Source organism: Akebia trifoliata, chromosome 5 (assembly GCF_017979445.1).
Source record: "Akebia trifoliata isolate Shusen 1 chromosome 5, ASM1797944v1, whole genome shotgun sequence".
In the NCBI taxonomy this organism is placed as follows: Eukaryota; Viridiplantae; Streptophyta; class Magnoliopsida; order Ranunculales; family Lardizabalaceae; genus Akebia; species Akebia trifoliata.
The window spans coordinates 480,042-507,659 of record NC_141379.1 but is presented as its reverse complement, the minus strand read 5'-3'; the positions used below and the strand labels follow the sequence as shown (position 1 = coordinate 507,659).

The 27,618-nt window shown below is 35.4% G+C and overlaps 1 protein-coding gene across 9 annotated transcripts; it reads right to left on the bottom strand.

Annotated features, from left to right (window-relative positions):
- Window positions 1-293: 293 nt before the first annotated feature.
- Window positions 294-23,180, bottom strand: LOC147400754 (uncharacterized). Of its 9 annotated transcripts, none has more exons than XM_086441761.1 (28): window positions 22,869-23,177; window positions 21,453-22,303; window positions 20,798-20,941; window positions 20,414-20,512; window positions 20,202-20,327; window positions 19,803-19,865; window positions 19,145-19,237; window positions 18,813-18,923; window positions 17,120-17,283; window positions 15,713-15,791; window positions 15,256-15,357; window positions 14,983-15,039; window positions 14,808-14,879; window positions 13,747-13,837; window positions 12,370-12,452; window positions 11,334-11,408; window positions 11,142-11,229; window positions 9,730-9,802; window positions 9,504-9,563; window positions 8,049-8,142; window positions 7,748-7,846; window positions 5,919-6,029; window positions 3,978-4,055; window positions 3,731-3,904; window positions 2,860-2,940; window positions 2,292-2,354; window positions 2,096-2,185; window positions 294-645 (listed from the first exon to the last, which is right to left on the bottom strand). In XM_086441761.1, exons 2-28 carry the CDS (start codon window positions 22,299-22,301, stop codon window positions 535-537), a joined length of 3,330 nt encoding a protein of 1,109 aa, XP_086297887.1. In that variant the 5' UTR covers window positions 22,302-22,303; window positions 22,869-23,177; the 3' UTR covers window positions 294-534. The 9 variants fall into 9 exon arrangements, 5 of the variants coding, with proteins under 5 accessions (XP_086297887.1, XP_086297884.1, XP_086297885.1 ...); XM_086441758.1 differs by having other exon boundaries at window positions 21,453-22,272; XM_086441759.1 differs by having other exon boundaries at window positions 3,731-3,889; window positions 21,453-22,272; window positions 22,869-23,176.
- Between the last annotated feature and the right edge of the window lie 4,438 nt (window positions 23,181-27,618).

Here is a 27,618-nt window from a genome sequence, read left to right as displayed (position 1 = left end):
TTACACAAATGTAAATAGGAAATAGGTGGTATGGTAATATGATAATATATTGAGATTTTAGAGTTTAGAAAATGGTTGTATCATGTAAAAAAAATGGGGGAGACCATGATGTATAAAGATTTGGGAAATCCACTCGGGACGGATTTCTCTATTTCCCTGCCAAATATTTGCTTTGCAAACAGTGGTTAGGAAGTTTGCAAATGAATGCAATGATTTTCCTTGGCAATTGTTTCACTTGAATAGGGTATCGTGCGATAGAGACCAACACATGGCCCGATGATGAAGATCGTCGCTGGAAACAAACAAACAAGAAATATATTGATTATGCATAAGAGATGCATTGTAAAGCTACCACAACCAAGAAAGAGATAGAATTAACAAGTAGGGAATTTATACTAATAAAACATTTGCAAAAGAGAGGAGCATATAATAATATATGCCTTTCAGATCGTAGTAACCAATATCGATCTCTCTCTCTCATTTTCGATCGGTGGGTATTATATTTCTTTTCCGAAGAGGTCATCTTTGTCACATTCAAGGTTGAAGAACAGCAAACATGGATGGAGGTAGGCATGAGTCCACTACATCCTTCGAGATCTCCATATGCTTGCAAAAATACATCAGCCAAAATGTTGCTTTTAAAACCTGAAAATTGATGAAAAAGATTAAACAAATTCAGCTCAAGCAAAATAAATAATATCCAATAAATGTCGAAGAATGGAACAAAGTAATGCTGACACAGCTTTAGAGCACCCCATATGGTGCAAAAAATCTCAAATGAATGCTGCCATTCACATAATAGGGCCCCACTATTATGGTGCCATGGGCATCCGCAGATCCTTTGATTTAAAAATGGTCAAAATGCTTATAACGCTCAAGACAAGGAGTTGGTGCATATGATGCCCATGTCTGACATAAAACCGATGCATACGGTGCCCATGACACCTTTGTGCCACCAATGTCCACAGTACCAACGGTGACCCTCATGTCAATGGTGCCTTCGTGCCAATGATGTGTCCATGTTATCTTTCATCTCAAAATATAGACAAGACACCAAAGTGCAGTTCCTTCAATCTCTAAGCATATACAACATACTCGTGGTGCCTTCCACCTTCAAGCACAACATTTCCCTCGACTTCAAAACACAGAAAAAGACACCAAGGGTGCCCTCAATTCTAAAATACATGTGCTCACAATTCAAACGACATGCAACACATCTATTTTGCCCTCAACCTCAATATGCACACAAAGCACCCTAGGTATTATCGATCTAGCAGTGCAGGTAAAACACTCTTTGAATAACCAGTATGCTAGTTTGGGGTTGAGGATCAAGCTTGCCACCAGTAACAAACATGTAACGGCATTATGCATGATGTTAAAGAACTATTGCAACGGCATGACGTGGATTGAAGTGACGCAACCTACCAAATCATTAATAGGGGGAAAGAAGAAATAGTAGGAATGAGAAGCAAAAGGAAACAACAAAGTTGGAGCCTTGCTCTCGTGACACCCTTTGCTACATGGGGACGGCAGTGCGCAAGAGAAAAGGAGCGCAAGGGTGATTCTGTCCCATTACCAGGAAATATGCAAATTGATGTATGGTGTCATCAACTGAACTCTGGGTTCTTCCATGGGTTCAACAGGGTCAATGAAGTCAAATGCCTTACCTATAGCTACCAAGTACGCCTACGAGAGAGTAATTTGAAGCTAAGAATGCTCATGGTGTGGCAAGGTTCTCCCTGTCAACCACTCCTTTGCCTCCTTCCTCCATCTATAAATAGCCTCGAGAGGAATGAAAAACGAAAAACCATTGTAGAGGAGAAGAGAGCCTTAGACTCATTATCACTCTACACCATAGGTTTCTCTTTCCTCGCTCACTTTACTTCTCTGGCCCATCTTGTATTCCTTCCTGGTTTGGTCTCTCTCACTTCCAGTCCTTAGTGGCTTTCAAGCAACACTGACACCTCTCAACAACCCTACTTGGTCCACATAGATTACTCATGGCATGCAGAAATCCCTATTTGCTTATGGTTACTTGCAAGAATAAGAAGTTTTCAACTACGAAAGTTTATATTACAATGCTAAAGATACGAACCTCTGATGTTGGGTCGGCAGATCCTTTTTCAGGTTCATGTATTGCACCAAATGCTGTAGCAGCCGTGATTCTTATATACTGACCCATGTACTGCATGCAACATAAATATTACCCTTTTTATTTTATTTTTTCTTTTATGGCTTTTTTATAACAATAACGAACAATCAAGTTGAAATGACCAAAAGCAGATATGTACCTGAACATACTGAATCAGATAGGTGGGATGAAACTGCCCAAGGAACGTTCCAAGACCCATGACCTGTAAACAAACAGCTAATTTTGGATGAATTAATAGAAAAAAAATTCATGTGAACCACTTGACCACATATAAATAAACAAATGAACAATAATTTTGAGAACAATAATTTTCCAAAAAAAGAAGCGAGTATATGTTGAAAAAAAGTACAAAAGACCTGAAGAGGTGTGGACCATCTGTATTGATACTCACTGTCCTGTTTAAAAAGACTTGAAAGAGTGTTGAACTTGCACTCCTTCAAACTTGATTAATGTAGTCAAACTAAGAGAGCATTCTAATCAAATCCAAGATTTCTGAATTTACATTTAGGCCCACAGTTGCATTATCCTTAATGACACCCGCTACAAGCACATTATATGGGTTACAAATTATAGATTGAGAGTGTCTATGTAACTAAAACTTGACTGGTAAACCTTGTTGAGACAGATGTGTTAATTGATAGAATTCAATTCAGAAGTGTTGTCCTATTTGAGATAAGGAAACCATTAGAACAAAGAGAAGAACCTACCAAAGGAGAAAAATCTAATGAGACTTTCTTCAAACGACTTGTTAGTGTACCCAAGTGAGTATCCAGTACATACCGAGGCAACTGCAAGTAGAAAATGGAAATGCAGATTAGACAGAGGGTAATACCCTTACCAGCTATGTTGATCTAAAATCTAAATTATCAACATCATAGACAAACAGAAATGAAACACAAAGCCCTTGAAATATTGTCAGCTTTTCATACAATAAAGATCTTGGAAAACTATGAGGTTAGCCTCCTTCCTGGTTTAATCAGATAACTGATAGGTCATACTAGGTGAGTCAAAGCACTCAAATGCACTAATAATGATTAATGATGTCATGAAGACTTGTGACTATGATCGTTTACCCTTGAAAAGTTCCAACGTCATAGGTGCTATATTGCCCGACCCCGCAACTGAGAGAAGGTGTAGACAATGAATCATTGATGCCAGATAACTGTGAGATGTTAATTGAATATATAACGGGTTTTAAAGTTCAATGATAAATGTTGTGTCCACTGTTCTCTTCAAAGGCTGTAATAGATGACAGAAATTTAACTTAATATAATCAACCAATGAAGACGCAAACCATTTTAGTATGTCCAGTTCTTATAGTATAAACCATGAATCTAATTAGGGAAAAATGTCATTTCAACTTTACTTGTTTTTATTATGAACCCATATGATCGCACTCCAAGCAAAACAGTAGGCACCATTTATGGTGGTAACATAGTGCCCATAATGTAATCATTATTGCAACCAAGTATCACCAAACATAGTTACTACTTATAAGAGCTAGGCATACCATTAGGAATAGTTCCACAGCAATAAAATGAGTTCACCTGCAGCAGCCAACTTAAAGAAATGTGTTACCTGTGAGATCGTAAGAATGGATGCACATCTGCTTAGGAAAGGGGGAGGGTCTTCTGATATGTAAAGGGTTTGAAAAGGAGAGCAAAAGCCACACAGCATTCCTTGCTTGCCCAACTCGTTGAGAAAAAGTTCCATTGCACCATTCTCCGTTTTGGTACCCTGTTGTATATGCATCTACATTTTGTTACAGATCCAACAATGCTCAAATATCTAAATAGTCATCATTGCATCATGTTCATCAGCTAACCTCAAGTATTTTATCTTTTTGAGAGGAAACTGAAGCTGTCACACCACCAACCGCTGAAGAAATTAAACCTGCTTTAACCTGCCAAATCATATCACATGTTTTAAACTTAAAATAAGTAATTTCAGTGACTTCTTTCTACCACATATAGAAAGTGGAGTTAATTATTAACTAATGAACAAAAACGAGGAATTTCAGTGACTCCTTTCCAACTGATTTATGTATCGGATTCCACTGGCCCAATGGGGCAAAAGTAAGCTAGTTGAGAAATTTGATGTTTTCCTTCAAAGACCTCACAACCCATCTTCCAGTTGTGTGATGTGCTAGTGATTATCAATCTAGAAATAGAAGAATTGCAGAAAAGTAATTGTCAAATCTCATTATAAGAGCTTGGCAAATATATATATTAGTAAAAGAGTGAATAGATCTAAATGCCCTTACAAAGAAACAAAAGAATAAAACTAAAACAAAAACAAAAACAAAAACGTCCTTATTTCCAATATGGCCATCTATGTAAGAAGTAAGGACTAAGGACAATACCATTCAAAAAAATTCCATGTCCGACTCAAGCATCACAGATGCCAAAACTCTTTTGCATAGAAAGGAGGGAGGGGTGTTCCTTCTTTCATACAGTACTATATTAAGTTGTTAAACAAAATTATGGGTGTTTGATACTCTTCCCTCTTGTATTGTATATGGAACTTTTTTCTTTAACTTTTCATAATTTCACTTATTCCCACCCTTGTAGCTATTAAAAAAATAAAAAACTTGTGGTTCATATGTAACTCAAACATTGTATTCTTCAGGTTTTGAAGGTGTCATATCAGACATTGCTTATATGCATTAGGACACCAAGGCACTGTCCACGTTCTTGTTACTTCAATGGGAATCTTTGCCAACCATACGCATAGTTTTCCATGCTCTGTCTGTCATCAATATTTTCACTCCTGATTAACTGGTTAAAGTAAGTTTGGGTCTACATCCAATCCAAGGAGTCATTCAACACCTAGTGGTGTCAAACAAATCAGATGGTTCTATTTCTCAATCTTTCTGACTTGCTCCTACGGAACCAAGGTCGAAAAGATTGAAAAAGTCAGTCATTCTGATGAAGGATTCCTCGAGGTACCAAAACCAGAAACTATTATATACAACATTCCAGTTCCACTACGGAAAAAGATGGACCCAGAACTGGAATAAGTGGTCTAATTCCAACCACGTTTCCAGTAACCAACTGTAGTATTGATTTTTTTTCTAGAAAAATATAAAACGAAAAATGACTTTTTTCAGAGAAAGTTGGCATCCTTACAATATATAAGCGCTGGGTATGGATCCTACCCATTTGGTTCTGGTTCGGTCGAAAAGTAAACTACCCAGAACAGGAATATATTATATTAAAATAGGTATCTTTCATTAAAAGACCAGGATAAATGGTTCTGGTACCGATCGGGTATCTGTTAACAAGGTACCCACAAACACCCCTACCAAAACCTGGAGAAATTAGACTGATGAGAAATGTCCCATGAGTATGGAACATTTCGCTGAAGCAAGGCGAAGAGATTTTGAAGGAAAAGAAGCCAGGTTTTCCAACAATACTTTTTCATACATTGAGTATGTAGGAAAAAATGTACACTCCATGGATATCAATGCAACCTACCAAGAATCAACGAAACATAGATGAAATATTATCCTCCCTAGTAGGTTACCTCAACCTATTGGCCGGCTGCCTGTATCCTTTTCTTCCTTAATATGAAATCTTTTTACTCATAAAAAAGAATAAAGTCTAATTTCAAACCTTTGAAGGCGAAAAAAGTGAAATCTATAGAAATTACAAATAAAATTATTTGTTTGTATCTGAATTGAAAACATTTTGTTCAAATGCAACACCAACACACAGAAATCATGGCCACTGAATGCAATGATAGTTGCACAAGTTTCTAAAATTACCTTACATGCTGACTTCAGCTTTAAAGTAATTAGGCATCGTAATAGCTGCAGTTGCCCAATACGTGCTAAAGACTCAACCAATGGCTCCCATGATGTGTTCATAAATTTGGTCTGACCAACAAATAAGATTTCAGGTCAGTGGTGCTACTATAAGGAAATAGGTGCAACTTAAAAACCATTTAGACCTGTGCTTCAAAATATTTAAACAAATGGTTAGTTTAAGCACAAGAAGATAACCAAAAACATTCATGAGGAAGAATGGTGAATAATAGTATACAAAACATAGTTAACACATCACATACTGAAGTTTCACACCAACACATTGAGGTAATAACCACTGGTGCTGTCACTGGTATTTGTTGAACATCAAATCCAACTCACAATTCTGACTGTGTAGCGTTCCCTTTATACTACTTTGCCAGTCCCAAGCCCGGATAAAGGAGGTTTGTGCCAGTTTGGCAGCCGGTGTAAAAATCGCCACCCTATAACGAGTCCAACTCACCCAAGTAAGAAATAATACCTTCATCATAAATTATGTAGTGTTCCCTATACACTAATTTGCCAGTCCCTAACCCGGATAAAGGAGGGTTGCATCGGGCTTGCAGGTGCTGTAAAAATCTGGTACCCCCAGAACAAGTCCAACTCACCCAAGTGAGAAATAATATCTTCATCATTCATCGAATATATCAGCAACATAAAACCTATTTCACCAGTTAGTCCTATCAGAGTTCTATTCTATTCTTTTCTTTTCTTTTCTTTCCTTCTCTCTCTCTTTTTGTTTTTATCTTTTTTTGCTAGGCGAGCTAGATTAGTGGGCAGTAATTAGTGGGTGAAGGCAGGTTTTGAAATATAATCACAGACTTTAACCCACTTAGCAAGCTAGCAACTTCACTTCTATCAGGAGTTTTATCCTCTGTTAATGCATGTTTCCAAGACTTCTCTCTTTTTTTTGTTTATTTTAATTAGTATTTTCAAGACTTCTCTTACTACCTAAATCCATGTCATTTTCAGCCTTCATCTCCAAACTAAATAAGTAGCAGAAAGCATTAGTGATTAGAATTTATTTATATCCTATAAAAATTGGAGTTTGTTAATCTATTATTTTTTATTGGCTTTGTTTTGTTCTTTCTATGCATTCCAAACTCACGCAAGATGCACGCGAATCAGCAATATTTATGTTCTTTATGATGGGATATCGGAAAAAAAACATATTATTATGCCTATTCAAGAAGTGGTACTTCATCACCATTAGGTTTACTGATCAGTGGTAAATTGATCAGATAAAACATTGAATATCAAGTGGCTTAATTTGGAAACATACTTCTTGAGGGCTTAGCTATTGAAGGATACTTAGGAAAGGCTCATTTCTACATTCCATATCTCTAGAGCCAGTCTTATGTTCGTATCAACCCCCACTTTTCTTTTGATAGGTCATATTCCTCAATCCACTTCGTTTTTGGACTTCTTCATGCTCTCAACTTGTTCAATCAGTCCACACAATTTAAACAATTATAAAGACAAACAATAAATAAAATAAACCAAAACAACTACATCCATAGCATCTCTTACCTTATGTGTTTTTCACACCCGTTTCTCTCTTCCTTTATCTGAATGTTTCCTACTCATTTCCTACACTGGGTATAAATTCTAATGGCCATTTCTAATTTATGTTTCTCTCACCATTTTCCTTCCCCTGCAACTATGGTTTCCAATATTTACCGATATTGAGACAAACAATCCACTATACTGATATAATTCCATAAACAATTTACAAAATCAATCCACATTTGGAACTTTTTTTTAGTAAGTCCCATTTGGAACTTTCATACCATTTGCTTACTAGATGACCATTCCAGTGAAGGTAGGGAGGTTGCAGGACCCAAAGCAGTATTCAACATTTGTAACTCTTCCAAGCAACTTGTGTCCACCTGCAATAATCATTCATTCGTGCTTAAGTTAAGGTAAAATCTTCGACATATCTCATACAATTTTCATACCACAATTATCTTTTAGAGACTATCATCATAACTTCATAGTCGAACTCCTACAGAGATTAGCTCCCATTTTATTAGGATAAGCACAATTCACACAAAAACAAAAAGAGTAAAAATTGGTTGATATGAGGCTTACCAATTTTTTTAAACTCCTCATTGCATGCTCCAAGTTCTCCAAAACAGTGAATGCTAATAGAGAATCCAAGCTGGCCAATCCAACAGGTCCTACACTGAAGAGAATTACCTTATTCAGAAAATATCTCAAGAATGGTCCCAAAACAGATATAGCAACGAGTTTGAGTCGTTCATCTACTGAAACCCATTTTTATAAACAAAAAATTTAATGATAGAAAATGGGAGAAGGTCGAGAAGACACACCAAAATTTCACCCACCATCTCAAATAATGTGCTCCCATCTTAACTCTCTGAAGAACAAAATTTTCAGAGGATCGAAGACCCTTGATACAAAAGCTCCCTAAAAGCAAATAAAGAAGTCTTGCAAACCAACTTCCTTACAATTGAACACTCTCTCATTTCTTCCATCCCATATAAAAATAAATTGAAGGAGTCTCTCAAGGAGATATCCACTAGCGGAGAAACCAGTAGCGGACCAACTCAAACATATTCCTCAGCATACCCGACATGGTCCAGTAGATCCCAAGCTCACTAAAGAAATAGCCCAAAGGCCTGTCTAGACAAGTTACAATGCAGTAGAAGTTGGTCCAATGTATCGCCATTAGCTTTATGGGTAGATCTACAATCAGCTAATATCCATTTTTTAGTAACCACGTAATCTACAGTGAGGATTTTACTAGTCCAGCCCACACATCGAAGATAGGGAAATGAAAACTAGGGAGAACAAGAAAAAGAAATTTCTGCCACTATCTTAGAAAAGATGGCCCTTCTCTAGAGATTAAGAGTTTCCTCTCATATTGACATCCATTTACCCAAACAAATAGTATCCATTTCCTTGATATTTCTAATTCTACACTCCATTTCTTAGAAGTGCACATAATTTTCCTATTGACCAAATGATATTTGAACATGTCGTCCAGGGCATGCCACAAAAAATCTTCGATTAACTTATCCATATCGTAACAATACAACACAACATGGTTTTTTATTTATAATTCTAAAATACATAAGGAAGCTTGAAAGGGTGTTCCTAACTAAAAACCACTGTTCCCCAATAGAGATATATCAAGCTTCCAAAGACGCCAATTATTACCGAATCCTTCAACCATATGATCCCAGTGAGCCTTAGGCTTACTAGCCCCTAGAGAAAGACCTGGTATGCTGAGGAAAAAGACAATGCACATTTGTTGACAATAAATAGTATCCTGGATCTCCACCCCCAAGACTCTATGTTTACCCAACTAGTGTGAAAACCTGAAATGGCCTCGAAGCACAAGAAAAGACTCCTATGAAAACTCAGTTGATTAAGAGATACCCCCATGAACAATGTATCATCAACAAGTAGAAGGTGAGAAACCTTAAAATGTCAACGACTCTAATAAAACCCCACAAATTATGACCTTATAAATCAAATAGACTAGAAAATTTTGGGAATATAAGGAAACTGTGGTAATACCATTCTTCCAGTAGATCAAAGAAACGAAGCCCTAATAATTCATGACCCTCTGCATCAAACCTGAAACAACATATCATCGTAAAGATATGTCAACTTGCCAAAAAGAAATGCAAACCTATCACAGAAAAGATAGTATAACAGACAAGGATATAATTTAACTAATCAATTTCAATTTTAAAGGTAGGTGCTTACGACAAGAAAATTCATAAGCAAAATAGATACTCACCAACCACTCATAGGCTCTATGTACATTGACCGAGAAGGGCTTGTTAGCTTAAGTATTTGACGCAGAAGATGTCCTGTGAAAATTTGATAAGCCTAAGAATAAAAACTAGAAACTATGATTATCATAGGTCTGAATTTTGATTTACGAAAACCAGCCAAGTTCTCAGACAAAAAGCTTATGACAGGACAAAGACGATGTCATGGAGTACATACACTAAAGGCAACAAAAAGGAATATAAGTTCATAGCAAATTAATTGGCTAGAAAACACCCCACCTAAAATCTAATTTACTTTTGTAGGATATGTTGCATGTATCACTCCCATAAATTTACAAACTTAGATGCATAAGTTTTTGTTTAGAGTCCAATGGCTTTAGAATAAGTAGAACAAAGACCGAGTTGTAGATTGCAAATTTAGTACTAACACCAAGGAGGAGGAATATCCAACAAGAATTGATGATCTAGAAATGTCCCAGAGCCGCCACTTTCATTATCTTGGGTTCTACTATACATAAGGATGGAAATATTGAGGAAGATGTTGCCCATAGATCGAGCTGGATGGTTAAATTGGATGTTGCTTCTGGAGTCCCATGTGACAAAAGCATAATCAAATTAAAAAGAAAATTTATAAAACAGTAGTACGACCATTTATGCTTCATGGAGCTAGATGTTGGGCGGTCAAGAAGCATCATGTCAATAAATTGAGCAAGACAAAGATGAGGATGTTGGGACGGATGGGTGAAAAGACCAAGATAAATTTATAAACGGATGCATTCCAGAAAATGTAGGAGTAGCTCCAATAGGTGATACACTAAGAAAAAGTCAATTGAAATGGTTTGGACATGTTCACCGAAAGTCGATTGCAAACCCAATTAGAAGAAATATTCAAGTTGAAGTAGTAACAAAGTGAGAGGAGGACCCAAAAGAATGTGGATGGAGCTAGTAAAAGTAAACATGAACTCAATTTCAATAACAGAATATTAGGATTTGGACACAGTGGAATGGAGGAACAAGATTCGTTTAGCGGATCCTAAATCTTTGGGCATAGGATAAGGCTTTGTTGTTAATTTTGCCGTTGTTGTCTTTGTCAATGTTCTTGTTGTAGTACAAGTATTTAATAGCATGAGTAGTATCGATGAAGTCCGTATAGAAACCTAGAGGATCCAAATGGACGGTCCATCCTCATGAGCCTAGCCTATATCTAAGGTCCTAGTGTTGGGCCCTGGGTTTAATGTTTAAATTATTAGATCAATGCTTGTCATGCCAACTGAGTATTTTTAGAATTTTGGGGCAAGCATCATTATTTTTTGAATTTACTCCAACTTACATCATTTTTAGCAACCTGGGTAATGTATGCAGATTACTACAAAAAGCAGAAAAATTGGATAGAATCATGATCAAGCAGAACTCTTACCCAAAAATGTCTGCGCATTTGAGAAGTCATTCACTTGCACATGCATAAATATTGAGTCTTGCTTTTGACTAACAAAATCATCACACTCCTATAAATACACAATAGCAAGACCAAAAAAAAATTTAAAAGTTACTCCTCTAAAACATATCCAAATTGACAAATAAAAAATGTAATAAAATTTTCTTGACATACTTTCCGAGCACAGTTCTTCAAAAAGCAGGTAAACTCTTCTTCCCAAATACGAGTACCTTGTATATGAATTAGATCCTGCAGGTAGCAAACAGCCAAATATAGTAACATATTAATATTTGGAACACACAGTAGTTTTTCAAATACTATATAGAACTACATCCTAAGGCTAATAAAAGCATGAAATTACTAATAAAAATAAATAAATAACGCATGAAGTTGCTAATGCTCACAAATTTTTTTCTCTGCTTCAAATACTGGAATTAATTAATGAATGTATTTAAATGACAAAAGGTCAGAAAAGGAATTGCTAGTAAACAGGAAGTATTTCACATGGGACCTAGTAGGGAGAATTTTATGCTTGAGTATCAAGCTTAGAAGTTGTTGCAAGGAGGATAGATACCAAGGTCAAAGCACTTCTTCCAGTCATATGAGGATAGAAGTGTATAAATGCAAGAAACAAATCTGATGGTTCATCCAACAATCCAACCTATGATGCCAAGATGCAGATATGGATATGGACACTTCTATTTATATCATGCTGAATGTGAGGAAACTTCTGATTTTGGGAAGATTTTTAACATAAGATTAGTTACAATATACTATTTAATTACTTTGGTTAATGAAACAAATGAAGGATTTGTTACGAGAAGAAAACAACCAATAGTAAAATAGGAAACAAGAAAATGGTATGATCAAAGTACCCATTGCAATGCTCAGTTCGTGTCAGTGTTATATGATGTGGATACTAGTACCCAGGGAATGTCGAAGTATCATCATAGCTTCCAACATATTCAAAGCGATTGTGTCTAGATTGGAAATAAACTGGCAAGATATAGATATAACAGAATGCAATGCTAAATGCTAGAAAAAGGAATATAAAGCTGATAAACAAAGTGATAACAGCAATGTAGAAAGTGATGCCTATGAATAATGATAACCACAAGACATCAAAATTAAAGCTTTGGAAACTATATTGAAGAAGATCACGACTACAGCTTGTTGGCACCCAGAGGAAGTCCTGGAAAGAATTTATGACCTGAAAGCACTCCATGAGATGCAACTGTGATCTAACATAGGTCATTAATTTCTGCACATTCATTTCCAATTCTTCCGGTCCAACTGCGAAAGTCATAAAGATCCATAGTGGTAAGAAATAGGAGGGAAAACCTAACACCTTCAGTACAAAAAGGGACTGGAGTTTCTCCATGATCAATCATAAATCTGTAAAAATGAAATCATAAAACAAGTCAAACTTTGTTTTGTTAAAGCTATTATCTTGAAAATTAATAAATCCATTCAATCACCAATTATTTGATTGCATTACAGTCCTTAGAAAAGTGTAAAATAAATCCTTTATAAACAAAAGATTACTCATAATGATTCTAAGAATAAGTTAGTAAACAATTAAATATTGTTCAAAAGTGATTAACATATCAATTTCTCCTAAATATATAATTGCAACGGTTACAAAGTAGGTAGTCTATAGTATGCCAAGGCTGAGGAACATTGATACTCAAGGATGTATCAAGATTCATTAAAAATGCCCTCTTGTGCTGAAGAACTTTTTAACAAAATGAGGTAGCTTTCTTTGATTTTGTTTTCATTTTTTACCAAAATATGGTACTTGTATGCCTTGCATGGCTTTACTTTATATTCTATATACAGTCCAATTTCCTTCTCTGTTTGGTGTAAGGACTGTCAAGCCTTGTTCCTCTTTTACCTCAGAAAGAACCAGTGTTACACCTCAGGTGCCAACTTTCACTCATTCGGAAGGGGCCCATTTCTTGTCTCTTTTTTGACATTCATTGGATTTTCCCTAGAATGATTATATTCGTCTAACAAAATTGGCAGTCCACGGCTTTCAGACCTTGAAAGAAAATTTAATGATCGTGGCACCTGTCTCCATTGTTGGGGCATCTGGAAGGAAAGAGACTGCCACACCTTCCTAGGGAAGGAGCAGCCCCCCTAAGAGGTCATCATTAGAAACTTAGGCCTCATTTTCTTTTGGTCAAGTGATTTGATAATTTTAAGGTTTCTTTTTCAAGGATTTTCTCTTAAGGTGGGAGATTCCTTGTAAGGACACGCATATTTCTACAGAAGCAGATGTACATAGAGATGTGGTAGTTGTTAGAGAAAAAGTAAAGAACATATACTTTCCAGTGTCAATATGGATACATTTATAAGAACAGCTAGGAAAGAGATCTTTTTTTATTGAAATGCCTTGCAAAGCAGCCTGTGCCTCCCATCAAGTACTTCACATAAGGCGATCAAGCATACAAGACGTGTTAAGAAGTTCATATAGGTCCATTCAACAAACAATCAAGAACCACAACCATTCAATATTATCATGAGCTTTAGGTAAAAGAATGTATCCACATAGATTTCCCCTATTAGTTGTAGAAGAATCTCCTACCATTGGGGGACAAGAAAAAAGACTTCAGCTTGTCTTCAAATCTTTTGGAAAGCTCCTTTCGCATTTTCCCCTCTATGAATTTCTTCACATCCTGGGTAAGAAGATAATATTAACTAATACAGAGTAAAATATAAGGAACATAAACAACATCACAAATTGTGACAAGCAAATCAAATAGCAATCTAGGAAGCATACACTTCATTGAGCAATCCTGTGGTATTAAAAAGAAAGAAAAACTTGTGATGACTTAATGGGTAAAAGTTTTGCAAGACATATATACTATGCTTTGGGGATTTAAATATTCAGTAGTCAAGAAAAGACATGCTTGTAAAATGAGTGTACTGCAAAAGAAGTTTAAAAGGATGAGTTCTAATACTAGGAAAGGGCAATGTCAAACACGAGAGCATTTGAAGGAAACTTTGATAAATGAGATGGTTTAGACATCTGCAACCAACTATAGTACCAGTGATTAAAAAGCAATTTGGTGCAAGCATATCTCAGAAAAAAAAAAAAGAGAAAGTCAAAATGCATAGATTGAAATAATCTAGCTTAGCCATAGTGTGACAACTAAGTAATCCATTGGCCAAACCTTCAATTGAGTGGGGGACCCATCCTCTATTCCATGCATGTCTGGCAAATCCATGTCTATGCATAGCAATTTTAAATCCCATTGTCTCATACAGTATTATAAATGTGAAACTTGTCAATTTGATCAGGAATACTAGCTCAAGCAACTCATCTTCGCAAGAAAAATCTGAGTAATGCAAAGTGTGGACTGAAGATCTCTCAATAAATCGGAATCACTCATTACATAAATGCCTCAAAATAGGGTTGCAAATCCGCATAAGAAAGAAAAAAAAATCCAACAGAGAAACCAAGAGTTCATTAATTGGTGCCATGAAGATGATTGCTTCAAGAAAAGAATGAGCAACATACCAGACTAATCATTATTATTTTATTTAATACTTAACTGAATATCATGGTTCTCAGGCAATTTTCTATATATCATTTCAGAAAAATGTTATATGTTTTCTGATAAGATGTGATAAAAGTACACTTACAACCAGTAACACTGTAAAAGAGCATACCAGACCAATGAGATCAAAAAGAGTCCTAGATATGACCACCACACCCTGCATTACAAATCATTGAGAAAATGAAAACTAATCAATTAGAGTAATGCCTATAAATGTATCAGTTCCCAGATAATTATAGAACCAATTGTTAATAACGGACCTGCGAGATAATGGATATCTGATCGAATTTCTTTGCCAAATGAAGTTGTTGATCCAGCTACAGCGGCAGTAATTTAAATAAGTTTTCCAAAGATGAAACTAATAGTATAAGGAGAGTTAAGATATTCAGAAAAGGAAGAAACCACAAAAGGAACAGAATGAATTTGTCGCCAATGGGCCCAAATTTTAGGAACAGGCATCACACTCATACCTAATTTTAGTAGTGAAAATAAATTACTGGAAAGGACATATCAATAAATTACCAAGTTTTTACCTTTATAAAATCTTCAAGATCATCTCGTTCTATACGTTTTGGTAAGTAAATTGGTTGTAGAGTGCATGCTACTTCATCATCAAGTATTTTAAACAGAATTACCTACATTTAATAAAAGAGAAAAATGATAAGAAAATATTTCTTAAATTGGCTTCCATGGAGGCACAAGAGCATATTATAAACTTCTCTTTTTGATAAATCAAGAGCATATTACAACTATGATTGTCGGGAAGCAAATAACACGATTATTTTTTTTAAAGCACTTGCATCTACAAACAATTTCACCAGGTATTCAGAACCACCTTAAGCACTCACCTCTGAATGATTTCAATGGAACAATTAAGCATAATATATTATAATCTTGTATGGGTAATATAGTTCTCATAAATTAGTATATACTAGGAATACTACTATGTATGACAATGTTTCTAGTGCCTGAAATTAGAAGGAAACTCACGGGTATAATCTCCAATATTGCACATATATGAGCCATATACTCAGAGGAATAGTAAGCAGAGACGTATGGAAGATCTGGACTGTAGGCATGAAAAGATAAAACAGAACCTTGTGAAAGACACAGAAAATGAAACATATGCAGCTAAAAACCACAAAAAGAAAATAAACCAAAATTAACTTGAAGAAGAGCACAAGAGCCAAGAATACATCGAGAGAAAAAGAAACATAAAATAGAAGTGCCTCCCAAGTACATACATACATTGACTCGCATAAATCCTAAAGCCACGACCATTGTATAGGAATGGATTGATTAGGATGAGAATGGATTTTTCAGGTTCACCACGCATCAATTTGACGGCACGGTTTTAAGTCCTGACATAGAGTTTCTTCCCAAGTGAAATGGGGATAGTCCACATCATTTGGGGAAAGAGAAGGGGAGAGGAATATAAGTACCCCACTCCACAGGTTGGAACTTATTTAACAATCCCTTGCAGTGAATTGCTACACAAGTAGCACAAAGCATGTAAGGTGAGCATGAAAAGGTTCTTGAATCTTGATTGAGGGCAACTGCATGGGTGAAATGGTGCTTGAGGTGCAAATTGTCGCAGAGAAGTATATGGGTCACTTGATCTCTCTTCGACCCTTGCATGGAGCACATCATATGAAAATGGATAAAATCACCACCATTTGATGGCCAATAAGTCCAAAAAGGGCATTGTATGCATCTAGATCGAGGTGATTGACTTGTTGGCACATTGAAAATAAGTGAAACAATGACTTAGTTGAGTTAGTAGGTGGATGGGCCCAAGTAGCTCCACCTAGCTCTCCTTTACAGAGAAGGGTGGGCAGGAGAGAATTATGTCGCCCAAGTCCAAAGTTGCAAAAGCTCGGAATACAAGAAGTGTCCTATCAAATACAACCAAAAAAAGAGAAGCCCGACTTGTATATGCTACAAATAAAGTATCTGAAAGACCGATAGCAGAGAAAACATCCAAAAGTTTTTGAAGGTCAATTCATGTGAACCTACGTGGAGACTCAATTTGATTTACAGAATTGTAAAAGATAAGAAACAGACCTTGTGTGCTAGTGCCAAGCCTAGTCCAATTCAACAAACAATTGATTGTCTTTAGAGTCCAACTGACAGGGCTTGGTGTGCCCATTCTTAAATCCATTAACGTGACCAGTTTAGAATGCTTCACTCTTTTTAATTCAATTGGCACCCCTTGAGAGTATTATCACAAAGAAGTTCATGGAAAGGAATATTGATCAACTCTTATGATTCAAAAAAGATCTAAAATAAATAAATCTAGGCTTTTGAGGTCCTTGTAGCAAACTAATCCAAACAACTAAATATGTAATAAAATAACTAATAGAAAAACCAAAGCACAGAAAGTTTGAAACAACAAACCTTCGGTTTTGTGATAGCCGCAGTAGTGGTGTGTCTAGCACTGATCGAAATTTGAGAAATAAAGAATGGAAATTGAGCACAATGAAGGAATCTCGTTCAATCTTCTTGAACAACTTTTCAGTAATATTTCTAATAAATCCCCAAGTGCAGATAGCATCAGTAACCTGCATGCATAACCAACTATCTTCACTACAAGAATGTTAAGCTATGTTGTTATTACATAGTACATACATAATGCATAGGATTTTTGTTACGTAACACACGGAAACCCCAACACACATCCTACCGCATGAGGTAGTGTCACTGTCACCCTTTATTTTATATAGAAAATGACTTCTAAAAAAAAGTTGGTGCAATCCATATAAGAAGGTAGATTCGTAAATGAACAATGAAGAAATAAATGATCAACCAATAGCCCACTACTCTTGCACATATCCCCTACCCACATAATAATAAAGAAGTAAATGAGCAACTGACAGCCCACCACTCTTGCACATAGCCAAATGATTGACAATGATATTCTCATGGTAGATAATATGGCTTACCATTAGAATCTTGTCCAAACACACTGTCCAAATAAGGAAGGCCACCTCAAACTTCCAGAGGAGATGCAAACACAAGAATTGCTGAGTAGAAGGATCAACGGTGAATGGGCCTTTCCTATTAAGCCTCCACACCCTCAAGTCCTCAAGTGATGACAGAAGCCACACTAATATGAGCTACTAGAATGGAAATAGACTCCACTCCCAATCTTCAAAAATCTTCTAGACCCCAAATTCCAAGAATACCTACTTTTAAGAAATCCTAACTGGACATGCCGAGTTGCCCGGCAAAGACAACAAAGACAGATAAGTTATTTTCAACGAGGATTTGCCACACCACACAAACTCCAAAAAAGAACCTTATCACCTTTCTCCGTATTGAATTAAGCGTTACTATGGAACTCAATACTTACAAAAGAAATACCACACCAAACAATGAGGCCACATGTGGATGACCTCATTATTGTCCCACCTGTTATGATGTTATGACAACTCCCATCTTTTCCTACCAGAATCTTCTTTCGAAGGCTGTCTTCTTGCCAAAACAAATCTGTAGTACTATTTTCCCAGTATGGAACTTTTCCGCATATATAATGTTCCTCCCCCTCCCCCCAACCATTCCTTGGAGAACAAATGTTTCTCCCTGGTACTAAAACTAAAGTAAGCAAAAAACAGGTAATGGCTTGAATAGACTCAATTTCAAGGCAATGGGAATCCAGGTCAAGTAGGTTAACAGACAATGATATGGTGAAGGATTTTCCAGTGCTACCAACGGTAAAGCTCTTGAAATAAGGAATTGAACTTCCTGACATGATGCCTAGAGCAATGGATTGAATAAGGTGTCCGAAATGAAATTAGGCAGAAAACTTCATGGGGAGATGGGCTTGGGTATGTAGATTGTCCTAGCCGTTTGGGCTGGTCCGTTTTCTCCCTTTTGGACTCTTTTTGTTGGTCTCCTCAACCACATTTTAATATAAGTTGCATTTACCTATCAAATATATATCTCTTTCCCCAACAATTCTATGAAACAACTCAGGTGCCACCATTAGAAGTTCTGAGCATGCATTTTTATTTTGCGAATGAAGTTTTGTTATCATTTAGTCTGTAAAAGAAGTTTTAAAAAATGTAAGCGCCTAGGGTTCTGGGGATACCACAGAGAAGGTTGACAGAGTATCCACATGTAAATTGAGAGTCTGAAGCATATCCTGCAAGTACTTCTGAATAACAGAGATGTGCTGCTTTATTTGGAAATTTCGTTTAATCTGAAATGTTAGAAAAATAAGTTACATAAGAAAAAATTTAAAAGGTTTCTAAAATTCCAGAATGTAAAGAAACTCAACATCTTTTGCATTTATAGTCATCCAACACTTGAAATTATTAACAAAACAGGTGTGAAAATAGATGAGCATTGCCATCGTTGCAAAATAAGTAACATTTTAAGTCCATTCAATGTCATTCATTTTTTATTTTTTTCATATAATACCTCGTGAAACTGTTCAACTTCTTTCAATGTAGATATAACATGATATAGTTTCCTGTTAGCATTTCCAATATTTGTATAATCCAAAGAGAGAACCTGCAAAAAAGAATTCCAATTAGTGTCTATATATAAACAAAAAAGCAATGGCAATTTCTATTCATGCAAGTGTATGATGCCACAAATTACTTGGAGAAGAGACCAAAATAACTCTTTTCTAAGTGAACTTTTATTGCAAGATAAGAAAAAAATTGCAAAAGCACTTCCATGAAAATAGAAAAATAATCCTAATGATTTCTATACCAATAAAAAAAAAATAGAAAAATGAACAAATAATGAATCAATAGAAGGCAAACTAGAAGAGACCACATAGAAAGGCAGTCAAGAAATGACGCAATTACGCTGTGTATGTAAGGTTAGTTTGTTCTTTGGTTAGGCTTTAGATGAGTAGAAAAGTGAGTTGAAAAGACTCTGGATAGGGCCAAGAATGGGTATTAGGGCTCATGGTCCTTCGATACAAAATGCATGCATGATCATATGATAAATTAAAATCAGAATATGATACCAAAGAGAAGCAACATGCAATAAAGTGATTATAAAATAAGTAGGAACAAGAGTTTCTTACCTGCTAAAAACTTCAAAAGGTGAAAGTGGGACTAATTACCTCTAAAGACGAATTCTTTAACCAGTCCTTTAGATTTTCATCTTTTATTTTCCATAATAATGCCTACAGAAAAAATCAGAGTCAACCACATAAAGTCGAGGAAGCGGTGAGATAAACAGAGAAACAACAAAACCAGTGATGGCCTAGCCAAACTATCATTCTATGTTGAAAAATGTACATTGTGGAAGGCCCAGTCTGCTAATCTGCCAGGTAGGCCAGCCCATTTACAACCCTATCTGGAACATGTCCAGCGCAGCGAAAGGAGTTGTATATAAAAATAGTCAAAAAAAAATTCAAAATTCGAGAAAAAATTTAATATGGTTCTCAAGAAAAGAAAATCAGATCGTACGCATGTTAAATGAGATTACCAATACATTCCTGAAATAAGTTAATACATACCCGAGACCCAGAATAATACTCAGATAATTCTTCAATACATTCTGAAGCACGAGATTTGTTCTCTTGCCACAGCGTTTCTTTGCCTTCCAAAAGCTCCATATAGAGTTGTTTCACTTCAAACTCAAACTGCAACATTCAATATCTTTGGTAATCAACAATTCATCATCAATGCTTCTATAGAAAGCAATATTTGAAAAGACAATTATCATTACTTGGGAAGTATTCACTAGCAATGATATAAGGGTCTCTTCCTCTATCTTATGCGCAATTCCAGTAGAAGTAACTATTTCCCTTGTTTTTTTATCATTGCTCTGCAAGTAGTCGAAATATGAAACAGATAAACTAATATTAGCATTTTATGTAAACAAGGAAAAGAAAATCACCAATAAACAAGTATTGAACAAACAAAGAGGGCAAGAAGCTAGAGGATATTCGCTGTCTCATGAAATTCAGTAGCATTGGCACAAAATTCTAAGACAATGAAAGGAGAGAGGCCTTCTTGAGCTGGGACTATCATGGTCTTAGTCTCCCTAACTACACGTCTCATCAAACATAATAAGAAGAAAAAGAAGTTATAATTTTGGTAAGAAGCTTACAGATCTATGGAGCAAAAGCCAACGCAATGAAACGTTGCAGTTTCTAACCAACGAAAGAAGCGACTGGGAGTTATTCAACACGTAGTCCCTGGTAATAGCACCTTCAGAGAGAGCTAAATGTAGCTCAGACATTAAATCTTTAACCTACAACAAAATTATGCTAAATCTCGTTACTATCATGAAGAAGCAGATATTATCTTAATGCAAAGAAGGGCTCGTGAATAAGAGTAATGTGGCTCAAAAAATTAACTTGAGATAGAACTTAACCGATACTTTCTGTTGCATCAGTTTTTTCAATGTTCTGTACTATGTCATCCAGGAGTGGGTACAAGTAAGTGAGTAACAGGTATGAGTACTGGTATATGTTTTCTAGGCATGGCTTTAGGCAAGAAGTATCAGAATGAGTAGTTGTATAAGACTAAAACACATTTAATTCCCATCATTACAGTGTATGTAAAAGGGTGATTAATACACTAATATTTTTACTATATTTTATTTACTTATTTATTTGTAAAAATACCTGAACCTTTAAGTAAAATGGGTATGCCTCTCAGGCAGCGGTATCTGAGGCAATGGAAGATCTGGAGGAGCACAATACAGGTTTCTAAGAGAACAATACTAAGCTTATCAAAAAAAAAAAAATATAAAAACTAACCTTCATGCAATGAAGCTGGCAGAGATCGCGAATATACACTGGAGAAAGACAAGAGGACAGTGATACTTTTGCTCCTTTGTATGCATCCCACGACAATGACAAATCCACGGTGAAATACATAAATATGGGAATGACCCACAAATCTTTAAAGAACCGATCGACAATTTCTCGCATGACAATCCCATTATGAAGAAGCTCTGGTGAATAGAATAAAATAACATACAGACATCCAGCCTGCAACGCCAATGCCACAGACCGGTGCTCAGGATCAGGGTAGTGGCAAGTCCTATTGTACATATCACAATCCCTCAGACGACTAATAACAGAATCCACGACCTGTTTGGGGAAGGGAAATCTCATGAAAAGGTCTTCGGGCTTCTGGACTGAGACCATAGCAGAGCTCGAATGAGAAGTGGAAGACATGTGCACGCGAGAGAGCAAGCATATGGCTTCTAAATTAGGAGCGTTGAAACAGCGATCATGACGGATGTGTGCAACAACCAACTTCTCTCTTACAGAACCACTCATATGGTGCTCCATAAGCAATAGCAGACATCCAAACAGTGCTAATGATTCCGTAAGAAGCTGTCGTCCTGTCCCGTTTTCTAATACTCTCTCCAGTGTACTCTGAACATCCATTCCTTCATGTAAATTATTTAGGTATTTGAGTAGTTCCTGATAGTAAATGATGATTCCGTTAGCCAAAATAAAAAACCTTTGCATAAAAACGGCACAGGTTTCGCGAAGCTTGTCTTCGAGTGCCTCCAATTCCACATTTCCTTCTATTTTTGCTTCTAAAACGTCAGGAGATTCGAAGTACCTGGAAATTGAAGCATTTGAACACTCCATAACTAATGACAGAGTGAAATTTTCCCCCCAAAAAAAAAAATCAGAAGCTCAAATTTCTTCGGGTGAAATAAAATGTTGGAAAAATCTAACAGTAACTTTCATGAATCTTTCTACAGTTAAGCCAAAATTGAACAGAAACTGCAGTCTTAGCTTGCCAATTTTATCAAAAAAATCACAGTGAGAGATTAAACTCCACGAGGAATCACAAACAAATGGAAAATAACACCGAAATAGGCAAACAAGAGCATCAAATACTACGGCTAAAACAGAAATCCAGATTGGTTAAGGTGAACTAAAAATGTTCGAAAAATCTAACCGTAAAGTTCATGAATTTTACTACAGTTAAGTTAAATTTGAACTGAAACTGCAATCCTAGCATCCCAATTTGATCAAAAAAATTCACACTGATAGATTAAAATTCATGGGGAATCACAACCAAATAAGGAAACAAAAAAAAACACAGAAGAAGGCAAATAAGAGCATCAAATACTACAAACGGATTCAAACAAAAAGAAAACGAAATCGAAACTCCGAATAGGTGGACTAAAAGGAAAAGTGATAACTAACGTGAGATCGAAGAGCACTGGATCGTAGAGACGATCGTGGAATTCGTGAGGGATTCGACCAGATAAGAGAAGAAGTTCTGAAATTAGGGTTTGAGCTCTGCTTGCGAAGTTGAGAAGCTCGGGAAATGAGGCCTCTTCGTCGCCCTTCTTCGTCGCTCGCTCAACGTCCCTAAGCGAGTCCATTTTTCGAATTATGAGAAAAACACCCGCCAACGTCTCTAATTGCACGCTTTTCGTTTTCTTCTCGTTGAACATAAAATCAGAATGGGAACACTGTGAGAAGTTGGGGGTGTCTGGGTGTACAAATTAGGCTATCCCCGTCCAGGATAAGGATATCCAATAATGTACAATACATTTCCTTTGTGCCAGGGGAGTAGGGGTGCACATTGGATCAGATCCGACCAAACCAAGAACCGAACCAAGGCCTTTTGAATTAGTTTGGTTCGGTTTTGGTTTACAGTTTTGAAAAATCGATTGATTTGATTCGGATCTCAATTCAGAAAATCCTATAACCAAATCAAATCGAAAACCGAATCAAATTCATTTATATATATATATATGGGTAACGTTCTTTTGACAAAATCTTAGACAATATTCTAGACAAAGTTTTGTCTTATATGACTAAAAAGTTTCAAATGAACTGATGTTTTGTTGGGATGATCTCTATAGTCAGTGGATCATCCTCACAAAAAAAAATTAGCCAATTTTGAAACTTCTAACCCTATGAAAAGTGGTTACAAAGTAACGATAAAAATTGACGGTTCACGATTCTTCATATTATAAATTAGGGTTATAAATTTTATAATTGACTCATTTTTTGTGAGGATAATTTTCTCACCATAGAGATCATCCTCACAACAAATCAGCACATTCTAAAATTTGTAGCCCATATAAGATAAAATACTTTGTCTAGAATGTTGTCTAAGATTTTATCAAAAGAACACCATTATATATATATATATATATGTGTGTGTGTGTGTGTGTGTGTGTGTGTGTGTGTGTGTGTGTGGTGGCGTTCGGAGGCCTTAAAGGGAGCCAAACATTTTTTAAATGTATGGGTTAGAAGTTTTGGAATGGGCTCTCTTCAAGGCTTCGATCGGCACCCATATATGTATATACATTTATTTAACAAATAAAATTAAATATAACAAAAAAAAAAACTATCACAATTTGCCTTATGTATCTTAACAAATTTAGTCACTAATCTGAGTAGTCTAAATGACAATTGCCTTAACCATCTAATGAGTTTCAATTTTGAGAAATCACTCGTGTTATTAAGTAGACATTTGAGATTATAGGGATATTAAGGTTATATTGCCAATGATATTCTTCTTGTTATGCCTTTTGATTGAAATCATTAATGGTCGTGGATTTTTTAGTTGTGAGATTTGATCATTCATGTCTTGATATCTATGTTTAGGAGACCCGAAAATCGAATCAAATTAAACTAATGTTGATTTGGGTTGATTCCATTTTAGGGGATATTCGGTTCTATTTCAATTTCGGATTTGTAGAACTAATCAAGTTTGATTCGATTTCAAATTTTACTCCCAAACAAAACAGTGTGCACCCTTACAAGGGAGTATTGAACACAGAACACTGCATGTAGGGATGTCAACGGATTAAGATTTCACCCAATCCAACCCAGGCCATCGTGAATTGCGTTTGAGAGCTAGATCCGTTAGGTAGCCTAGACCGCCAGAGTTTTGTATGTAAAATGTTTTATGTGAATATATGAAATTTCTCTTGCAAGTGCCAACTAACTTAGTTGGTATAGTCTTTAGGTGATGATACCAAAGACCTGGGTTTGGATAATGTCAGCACTAAGTTACTGAACTCATTAAAAACAAACTTACCGATAATAAAATCCACCAAGAAAGGACAATAAATTACACATTTTTGCGAATGTTCATCATTTCCTCATTGAAAATAAACTTATATGCATCTATCTGTAAGATTGCATGTATTGTTTACGTTTGATAAGAAATTATTCTAGGGATGTATTGGAAAATCTTGAGAATATTTTTTTTTTCTTAATGGTAGGAAAATAGTTTCCAATCCAACCCTCAAGAAAATATTTCTCCCTATTACATCTTATTAAGTGCAATTGAACACATGGAGGAAATCCTTTTTTTTTTTTTTTTTTCACTTCTACTTTGTAAGAAAAATAATTTCTCCTTGAAAGAATAATATATATAATCATTCAAACTCTAGAAGAAATACTAATTTATTGAAATAAAAAAGCACAAGAAAAGACGTATATGATTCCAAGATCACTATCCCGGATAATGTGGTGCAATGTATTCTTTTTCTAGACAAAATCACTACGATATAAGTGTGATGATAGTGATCAAAATTTAGCTTTGTTGACCTTGTAATTCCCTCCCACAATTGAGTCCATGTAATTTTCCATAAAGTAACAACTTGTCTTTGCCTTAATCGTTCATGTTTTTGAATATCCGCTTGTATCAATTGCACTGCAAGATTCTTTGTAGATATTGTGGAAGCTTTAAGGCACATAGTGGCACATGATTGTGCTAGATAACGTGTATTTGATCCATCAAATTAGACCATTTATCGCTTGTTACGTCACCCTTCACTAATTACGTGGAACAATTTACAATATTAACGCGATGTTTAACTCTTAGTATATTTTACTTGAGGCTCATTCAAAGAATGTATATTTAATTGAACGCTAATGATTTTTCTGGCTAATTTTTTTTTTCACTTGATTGTACTCGATTGGCGTGGCAAGGGCACCATCGATCATTTTTCTTGGGTATCCCGAAGAAAAGATCTAGGATTCTATGCACTGACCAAGTCAGTCGAGTACAAGCCCAATGAAATTTTTGGAGTGAATTAAAATCATGAAATTAATATTTCACAATCAAGTATCTCCGTCTTTTTAAGGGGCATGCATCTCCAAAATTAGAAGGTGATCAAAGGGCATATAAAAAAACATAAGGGTATCATAAATATTTACCAAATCATGGAAACATGTTTAAATCACCAACAAAAAAATAGGATAATGTAGACACGGATCTCCATGTTTTTGAGAAGAATAATGCTGAAGTGACCTCAAGTTGAAACCTTGTTTTGTACTTCATGACATGAAAATGGATAGGAATCATAGATGCTTTTCGTCGAGATTCCAGCAATACTCTTTGACGAATATTTGAAATACTATAATGTTTTCAAACGGGTGACGTGGTGTTTTACCTCGGTCTGTCACTTGTATACCAGCGAATAATGACTTAAATGCCCATATTCAATCTTTCAAAAACTTTTGATTTTTTTAAAAGATTATGTCGTCTTGGGTGTGTGTGAAAGACAAGGGCATTTAAGTGGTTCATGTGATAATTGACACGACAGTTCACCACATTAACGAATTGGTTCGGATGATGGGTTGACAAACCAACCAATTTTATGATCTTGTTTCCCTCACTTATTCCTTGGATGGGACTCAAACAAATAAGCGAGGTATGCAAAGTGTGATACAGGACTTGATACCGTGCCCCCCATCATTATTGCAATAAATATTAAACGTGCCATCCTCCCAACCAATTTAGTTCTTCCACTGTATCATAAATTCTTATGCGAAACCTACGGAATCATAACGTCAGCATGAGATGGTTTGAACTTAAGACTGATGAAATAGTTGGTTTACCCTAGTCAACGTAATCATGGTGTAATACACGACAGTCACAAACTTACTACACATCAAATGAAAGCTTAGAACATTTTTTTCTTTACTTTTGATTTTAACCATCCTTTGCAGTAAAATGTTTGATTAATATAATTACAATTAGGATTGTCAACGGATGCTTATCAATTTGAATATAATAATATCTGAATCCGAATTCGAATTTTTTATCTAATATCCAAATTTGAATTTGAATTCAATAGATATTCTCAAATCTTATATGAATTCGAATTCGAATATCTTATCAGATATCAAATAATATCTGATTATAATTCGAATAATTTGTATATTAAAAAAACACAAAATTTTCTTATCCAATTGATTTTTTATTATTAAAAAAAATTCTAATATATATTATATTATGTATATAATAAATAAATAAATAAATAAAATAATATATATTATATTATTTATATAAAAAATAAATCAAATTAAATAATATATATTATATATTATTTCGAAACGGATATTATTTGATTCCAAATATTAATATTCGAATCCGTGTCCGATAAGGATTCGAATATATCAAATTATCTGAATTCGAATCCGATATTCAAAATTTTCGGATAATATCCAATGTTTCGAATTCAAATTTTCGATTATCCATTGACACCCCTAATCATGATCCTAATTAGAAATAATATGCAAATTGAATATCAAACAATCGAGTCAAATTGTGCCTCATATGAAGTTTATGTGAACTTAAAATTTGAAAAATGTGAAATTTTGCCAAATTGATGAGACTCTCCTTTTCCCATCTTTCTTCTTTCTCTCTCTAATAAAAAAAAAATAGTCGTGATCTATAATGGTGTTTCATTCCTATAACAATGTTAAGAGTTCACATGGCACATTTTTATTGGAGTTCAAACACATTGGACTACGTGCACAATTGGGTTAAGAATCGAAGGTATTTTAAATTCTAATAAAAACATGTAACGTAGACACCTTACCTTTGTTTTTTTAGGGGATCAAGGATTTCCATTCCCATTTCATTTGTTATATTTATCCTCCACAATCCTTCAATTCGTTCTCTAACAAATATCATATA

Coding starts and splice junctions, on each gene's coding strand:
- LOC147400754 (XM_086441758.1), bottom strand. CDS start 23,122: ATGTTCAACGAGAAGAAAACGAAAAGCGTGCAATTAGAGACGTTGGCG. Junction 15,358..15,712: donor CAATATTGGAGATTATACCC/GTGAGTTTCCTT, acceptor TATTAAATGTAG/GTAATTCTGTTTAAAATACT. Junction 15,040..15,255: donor ATCTTGAAGATTTTATAAAG/GTAAAAACTTGG, acceptor CTGCCGCTGTAG/CTGGATCAACAACTTCATTT.